This window comes from Eptatretus burgeri, chromosome 2 (genome assembly GCF_056783735.1).
Source record: "Eptatretus burgeri isolate ZD-2024b chromosome 2, Ebu_testis_v1, whole genome shotgun sequence".
NCBI lineage: Eukaryota > Metazoa > Chordata > Myxini > Myxiniformes > Myxinidae > Eptatretus > Eptatretus burgeri.
Window position 1 is genome coordinate 98,674,014 of NC_140962.1, and position 8,401 is coordinate 98,682,414.

The 8,401-nt window shown below is 41.5% G+C and overlaps 1 protein-coding gene across 1 annotated transcript; it reads left to right on the forward strand.

Moving 5' to 3' along the window:
* Nucleotides 1–555: 555 nt before the first annotated feature.
* LOC147032660 (uncharacterized) lies at nt 556–5,485 on the forward strand. Its single transcript, XM_085870455.1, has one exon. It carries the CDS (start codon nt 2,579–2,581, stop codon nt 3,791–3,793), a length of 1,215 nt encoding a protein of 404 aa, XP_085726581.1. The 5' UTR covers nt 556–2,578; the 3' UTR covers nt 3,794–5,485.
* Nucleotides 5,486–8,401: the final 2,916 nt, after the last annotated feature.

Sequence of the window (8,401 nt, forward strand, 5' to 3'; positions counted from 1 at the left end):
GTGTTCCATGTTTGAATAAACTTGTTGATTATTGCCACAGTTCTAACTTGGGGACTCATCTGTGAAGAGCACCTTCTTCCAGGGTTTCTCATCCCACTGTTTAATTTCTGCTGTACATTACATCCTTTTTGTTTGATTGCCTCTCCTCAGTAATGGTTTTCGGGCAGCTACCCATGCATTTAGACCGCTTTGCACGAATAGTGGGGTGCCTGGACACTCAGTCATTTCAAATTGATGCAAAAGTTTCAGTTTTACTGCTAAATTGAAGGTAAGGGTCGAAAGAACGATTTTGGTTCGAGTGTCAAGCACTGAGACAATTTGGGGGGGGTGGAGGGGGGTGGAGGGAGTAGTGGGGGAGGGGGGCATTTTTCAGTCAAACCGCATTTAAAATTAGAATTTAAAAAACCTCATGTTGTATTAGAACGCCGACAGACGTTTGGCATTGACTCTAATAAGAAAAAAAATGACAAAATGCTTAAAAACATATTTTCCCCGAAATTAGTTAAAAAGTGGCGAGGGTAAGGTGGAGGGGGGGGTCATAACTCACAGCTCACACCTCTCCAGTCCAAAAAAATCCATTGTATTTTTCTTGCTGTTTTTTCCAGAATATTTTCTGAGATGGCAGGGACAACGAGTTGACATTTGTGCATGCTATGCCAAAAGCAAACGGAGGAAGAGCTTGTTTGCCCTCTTGCGACTCCCGTGGCTAGTCGTAGAGAGGGAGCCTACACAGAAATCACCAGCCTTGTAAGTCAATTCAGAGCAATTGGTGCTGCTCCACACCCAGACGTAGAAATTCCAGATGCAGAGTCCATGCACAAGAATCGTGCATCCTGGCACAAATCCTGTCGTCAGCTTTACAGGACATCTGCCCTTGACCATGCAAAAAAGCGTCATGATGAAGGACTGCCTCCAGCAAGAAAAAGATCCCTACGGACCAGCACAGCGGTAAATCGTCCTCTGTGTCTCTTCTGTGGTGATGAAACAAATGCAACAGACCATTCTTTCCAGAAGGTCGAACTCACTCCACAGATACACAACAAGGCAGTTGCACTGAGAGAAGACCGTCTCGTGGCACTCATGGCAGAAGGTGATCTAGTAGCCATCGAAGCAAAGTATCACAAGAATTGCTACACACAGTCCAACCGCCGTTACGTTGCACTTTGTAAACAAGACACTGTTGGTGAAAACCTTGAAGCCACAACAGAAAATGAATTGCTCCAATTCATAAAGGAAGAAGTGAAAAAAACAACTGACCACCTCAACCCACACCAAATACCTGCATTGGTTGTGGACCAACCATCTATGATCTTGCAAAAAAAATGCAGTGGACCTTCCCAGACATCTTTGGGGAAGACAAGTTTGTAGTCATGCTAGGTGGACTCCACATTGAAATGGCTTTGTGGAGCACCATGGGAGACCTTCTGTGTGGGTCTGGATGGCGTGAAGCCCTCAAATAAGCTGGGCTAGTGAAGACAGAAGCAGCAGCCACATCTTTTCTGAAAGCGTCCAATGCAATGAGAACAAGATATGCTCATCAAGTTACTGTTGTGGTACTTGACACCCTTCTGAAACGAGCCTACAACGACAGTGGAACAGAGATGGCCCTTGAGGAATGGGTCATGCTAATTTCTCAAGAGAGCCCAACGTTCCAATTCCGGCTACTCGTATACAAGTACCAACAGATCATTCTCATGTTTATCCCAGCACATCGGGAAAGGAGGTTCGAACTCATGGTCACTAACTACCCTGCGGAAGCTTGTCCCTCTGTTCTTTGCTCTCGATCACCAGAATTATGCCAGATGGGTTCCAATCCTTATCTGAGACTTGGAAGATCTCCCAGATAGCATTCAGGTTGAGTTTGAAATGGGACAATGGACAATAACTCGAAGTGTTTCTCATCCTTACCAATTGATTAAGCACATGAGCAAGCGAACAAAAGCGTAAAAGGAGTAGGTGGCATTATTGGTCTCACAGAGAACCTCGAGATGCTGGAACGCTGGATCGTGACAGGTCCAGAAATCAGCCGTGTCATTGAGGACTTTACTGGTGTAAAAGACAACGATGATGATAAACAACTCCCTCATCATGAGGAAGTATGTGCTTCTCAGCACCGATTTCAATGCCATGTCAAAGATCTGATAGAGGTGTTGCTGATCAAGGGGAGTCCTTTTGAGGAGCACAGCGAAGACCTGGTTACATTACACAAAAAGGTATGTGAGTCTGTGACTGCAGCTGTATCTGTCCGTAATTTCGAGTCTCTGGGACAATAGCAGTACGGCAACTTTAGGAAGAATGTGCTGGACTCAAATGACACACTTCTGACAGCACCTATCAAACAAAACAAGTCACTGTTGTTTCATGAGAAGAAAACACAGAAGACGACTGCAGGTAAACTTAGAATTCAGCACTTCAAACGTCATGCGGAGCTCTATGGACAAGCTTTTGTAGCACTGGACAGCCGCGGGGGTGATTTGGAGGAGTTTTTTTTCATCATGAATCTTCACCATACCCACCTGCATTATCGTCAGAAGGGTCCCTCAACTCTTTTACTAAGTCAGATTTGATTGTATACATCATGGAAACCAGTAAAAGCAGTATTATTTCTGCTGATGAGGAGCTAACTGCACCAGATGTTTACGACTTTGTTGTTATTGACAGTGGAGTACTGATACACTCCCTTCCTGGTACAAATGTCCAAGGCAAGACCTTTGATTCATATTTTGTCAAGGTATTCTGCCCAAGAGTTCGCCACGACTTGAAACGATCGACACGAGTAGACATTGTATGGGATGACTATCGTGCACTCGCAATCAAAGGAGGTACAAGGGAAAAACGAGGAACAGGCACCCGACAGCGTGTATGTGGCACTGCCAAAGTCTCTGGAAACTGGCAGAAGTTTCTGGCGAACGTTGATAACAAGAAGGAACTGTTCGCATTCCTGTCAAAAAAGATAACACAAGAACAGTTCCCAGATGACAATGATGTCTACATCAATGCAGGTGATCAAGTACACCATGCTGGAAATGATCCACCAATGGATCAATGTAACCATGAGGAAGCTGACACTCGTGTTGTAGTACATCTTCTCCATGCCCTCCAAACATCGTCACTTGGGATGGTCCATACTGGAGACACAGATGTTGTGGTAATCCTTCTGAGCAATTTCCATCACATCAAGGCTCTGAATCCTGCCGCAGAAATCTGGATCTCCTTCAAAGCCAGAAAGAAAACAAGAATGATCTCCCTGAACACTATCACCGCAAACCTGGGTATGACAACGTGCAAAGCCATGGCCCTCTTTCACGCATTCACTAGATCAGACAGCATGTCTTCCTTTAAGTTCAAGGGTAAGAGATACTGCTCCAAGGTGATGCAAGAAGTACCGTCCCTCATGGATGAATTCGCAACTATTGTCGACATTCCATTCCAAACATTGCCAAGACTGAAAGAAGTCGCAACAAACTTTGTCTGGAGGCTCTACTCCAATGATCCAAACGAGGGCAACGACGTTGACCTCCTCCGAATGAGGTTGTTCTCACAGAGGACTAGGGACGTGGAGAGAATTCCCCCAACAAGTGATGCTTTGGGTCAACATATTAAAAGAAGTGTCTTCCAAGCTCGCATCTGGACAACAGCACACATGTCAATGATGGCTGTCAACAACCCCACTAACCATGGATGGAGGGAAGAGGACGGCAAGCTACTTCCCATTTGGATCTCGCTGCCCCTCGCCAAGGATGTATTTCATCTGGATGTGAAATGCACTTGTACAAGTGCCTGCTCTCGGTGAAAGTGCACGAGGGCAAAGTTGAAGTGCACACGTCTGTGCAAGTGTCAATGCGAGAAGTAGTTGGCCAACAATTGGCCGAATGGTGTGTGTATATAACTGATTTATTTGCAACTTTCATATTACTTTGTTCAGGGAGTTATTCAAGCAATTGTCAGAACAGTTGTGTGTACCCACAACCACATTGTAGAACAGTCATAAGATGTTTATAAATTTCACTTTACCATTCAGTCGAAGCAGAATTGTCATGTTATTAAAACAGATTTTACGTTAGTAACCTTGCTCTATTTTGTGGATATGCGTCAACACCGGCAAAATGACTGCATCTATGGGCAATCTGCTTGAAATATAAGTTGCTTCTCTTGATTCTGAGTCCATAAGTATCCCATATGTTCAGATCGACTCATTGAATCAAAAGTTGAAGCAATTATTATATTTCGCATAGGCCGCGGAGGGGGGTCGGGTTATGACCCCCAGCCCCAAATACCCATTTTTGATGTGACAGCTTGACACTCGAACTAAAATTGTTCCATACACCCTTACCGTCAAATTGGTACCAAAAACAAAACTTTTGCATCAATTTGAAATGAAAAGAAATAATTACCCATGCACGCCTCCCCCCCCTAGAATGTTTATTTTATTGTTCTTGAGGAACCATTACCCTCTGTACTTTCAGCGATGTATTTTTGCATCACATTTGGAGAGTTTGGGCTTTTTTCAATCACAATTGTTTTGTGTGATCTCCTGACAGTCTTGCATACAGCTCCTGCTGAAATATGAAGTTTGGCCACATTCTGCCCCATGGGCTGCAATCTTCACTCACTAAAACTTTGATTTCTATATGATTGTCATGTGATATTTCCTTCTCACAAGCCATTGTATTCACCACACCACAATAATATCACCACCTATAATTGTATCATCCTTCTGCAGGGTGGCACTTTATGAATGCTTGCATTACAATGCAGTTTTTCCAAATTAAAACATGGCTGTATAGTGTACACACAAGGATTTCATTACCTCCACCACCGAAGGTGGATGGAGGTTTTTTTTCACCCCTGTTTGTCTGTCTCTCTGTTTGTCGGTGAGAAGGATATCTCAAGAAATTGTGAACAGACTCGGACGAAACTTGGTGGACAGATTGGATCTGTGACAAGGAATAATTTATTCGATTTTGGTGAAGATCCGGAACCGTATATGGACAATATAATTTTTTTAAATCATTCTTCACCATTGAGAGAAAGCTTGGTGTTGGCTTGATGGTTCAGGTGCTTGGCCTAAAATCTTCGGGTCTTGAGTTCAAGCCCCTGCTGGGCTGTTGAATGTTGAATCAACACCACGTCGGGTTGACTCAGCCTGTCTTCCTTCTCAGGTTGGCAAAATGAGTACCAGCTTGCAGGTAGTGGTGCACCATTTGAAGCTTGTAAGGAAACAGCAACAAATGTTTCTTTATTATCCTTCGCAATGATGATCTTGCTATTCTGAGCTGAGTTACATGTTTATGAGTTGATGTTTCTGGGTTTTCCTTAACACTCTCCCTAACACGGTCAATGTTTTCTGGAGTACGACTTGTTTTTGGTCTTCCACTGTGGGCTGAGTCATGGACAGACCCCTTTGACTCAAAACGAGCAATCAAGTTCCGAATTGTCTTTTCTGATGGTTGTTCTGGAACATTAAAATGATTGTGAAATCTTTTTTGAGTTTGAATTATTGATTTCTGACTGGAGTAATACAATTCAATAATTTTCACCTGCTGGTCATTGGTAAATTTGTTCACAATGAATCTCCTTGGTCTTCTTTATCTGTAAAACAAAACAAAAAAAATTAAAAAATAAAAAAGTTATAAAAACAAAGAAAACCTGCAGTGACTTTTGGGCCACCCTTAGGGTGGGGGTGGAGAATCATTCCCATTGCCCCTTTCCCCAGTGATGGTCTGACAAGATGTGCCGATGTCTTCTTAGGCCATCATCGCACCACGCTGATTAAGTGCAGTAGGCAGAAACATGTTACCGGATTTACCACTGTCCCTCTCTGCTCTATGAGCTAATGTGACCTTGGGCCTTTAAATCCCTATATTTTAGGGTCCAGAGATCCTGTCTGTGGGTAGAGGATGCACATGACATGCTTGTTTTCCCATTGGATGATTCACACCGAAGATGGAGTGCCAATTTGCAGTGTGTGTGTGTGTGTGTGTGTGTGTGTGTGTGTGTGTGTGTGTGTGTGTGTGTGTGTGTGTGTGTGTGTGTGTGTGTTTTAAATGCGAAGTTTATGGAAAACAGAAGATTACATATGGTAAATATAGGATGAGATTGGCTAGCTGTTTAGCATTCCCACCTGAACTACTGTTTCATGTTGTTCGGAACCCAGATTCAAATCCTCTCCTGTATACTGACTAAATGTTTGTCCTTTATCTGCTAATTTCATTGTAATTTATATGAAATTATCTATTTGCTCAATTCTTTATCTCGAACGTGTGATTCATTTAAAGGCTCTTCCACTCAGGTAGATCCATTTAAAATATGTATAATTCGGATTTATATGATAAGTAAATAATTATCGTGGTAAAAATATGCACAGGCATATTGGGCAAAATGTTAAAATCCGGTGAGTGGAAATGATGCTACTATTTAACGAAGGAGTACAGTTCAATCACCTTATCATAAGGAGTCCAAAGTTATTACGTGCGCTTATGATGGATTAAGAGTAATCCAGATATGCTACCAGAGTTGCTATAAAGATTATCGATTTACTGTTGTTACTACCAATTGACTATTAAAGTCCGTAGTGAATCAGAAGTATACTTTCTCTATTGAAGGTCGTGTGGTTGGAGTCATCCTGAAAATATGTTCGGTCGCAAATGTGCAAACATCGCTGATTAGTTACAACCAGACGGCCTCCACCGGGGTTCGTAAAACACCTTCAGCTGTCTTAACCTCACCTGGATGTTTGATTTAAAAAAAAAAAAATCTTTTTATCAGGTGTATGTTTTTTTTTGTATTTAAATTATAGGTTGATCATAAAAATTAATGCACAATGCATTCTTTATTTTTAACTACATGCAATGCATATAAAAGCTTTCTTCCCTTAAGGATCACTCTCAAATGGTATAGTTTCCACTGCCCACTACCCTTGGTGTGTCCTGGCTCGTTATCCGCTGCAAGTTCTTTTTTTCTTTTTGTGCAGTTAGCCTTTCCAACCACTCCAAAATAGTGCAATTCTGTGCATTGGAGCCCTGCAAAGCTTCAGCCTACTCCTGAGTATGCCTTCTTTCTCTATCCCCAGCCAGCTTTGTTTGAAGAAAACTACTATGACCACCCAACCAGTAATTGGCAAGGTCTGGTGTAGATGGACTTGTTCTGCTGGACAAGTTACCCCAGCGTGGCGTGTAAGATAGATGAGGGCATTTCCCGACTCCAAATACAAACTTCCCTCTTGGTTTGGGGAATTGTTGTCACCATGGTGGCATTAGTGCTGCATAAAACCATTCATTTTCACACGATTGGGAATGGTTATGCATTCCCGACGCAAATAATTTTTAATTAGAGGCCATAGTTTTGTGCAATTTTACAGGAACGTTTTTAGGTATAAATATTGTGATTACAGTACAGGCAATTTATTTACTGCTGTAACATATTCACTCGCACTCCCTTGATATCCAAAAATATAATATTTCACTTTCTTTATGTAAATATTTCCTTTCATTTAGCAATCCTGTTATAATTGATGTAACCAATGAAGCACACCACTTTATTATTTAACTTTACGTATAACACGAAGACAAGTATACAAGGTTACAACATGAAGGGGGTTTATATATTTTCGTACAAAATAACTAATCGAACATGAACAATATTTAGGAGTATTCAAGAGCATTGAGCAAAAACCAGGCGAAGCTAATCTTCTATACTAATAAATGTGTGTGTGTGCCTCCTCCATTACTCCAAAACCATGAAGCATAACAGCCTGAAACTTAGCATGCATACCAAGGAAACTCCAAGGGAGTTGAATGAAAATTGGGTGTTTGGGTGAATTTAAACACCCCTTTTGAAAATATTTAATGGCCTTATTTAATTCTCCTTTAGCAATGCATCATCCTTGGTCAGCCCTCTGTCAGCTTTCTGGGGTCTTTATTCGCCATTTTGTTCGACCTCTTCAAACATGCCTTCATTTGGAAACACGTTCTACTCTCACGGACTAATTGAAGTAGATAATTGAAATATGATATCTGATTTGAGAATCGGATTTCATCGACTAAATGTATCAAAATCTGGAGTGAAATCTGAAAATTTTAAACAAATAAGTGTTTTTTTTATCAGTAAGTGTATTTATTTAAGTAAAGCATTAAGCTTAATTTATTTATTTTGTTCCGACGATTATATTGAGAGAAGGAAAGATGATGGGATGTGCAGAAAGTGTAACTTCATCAAGTACAACTCCGTGCTCTATAACCTCCTTTTGCAGGCCATGTCGATAAAGTCCACAGGGGTGCTCTTTTTTTGGAAATTATGTACGCAGTTTTTCTTTTTACCGTTTTGTGCGATCTGCTTTCATTACAAAATATGAATATAAATGCACTAAGAGTTGCTGCGATAAATTAATGGTCGGCAGTTT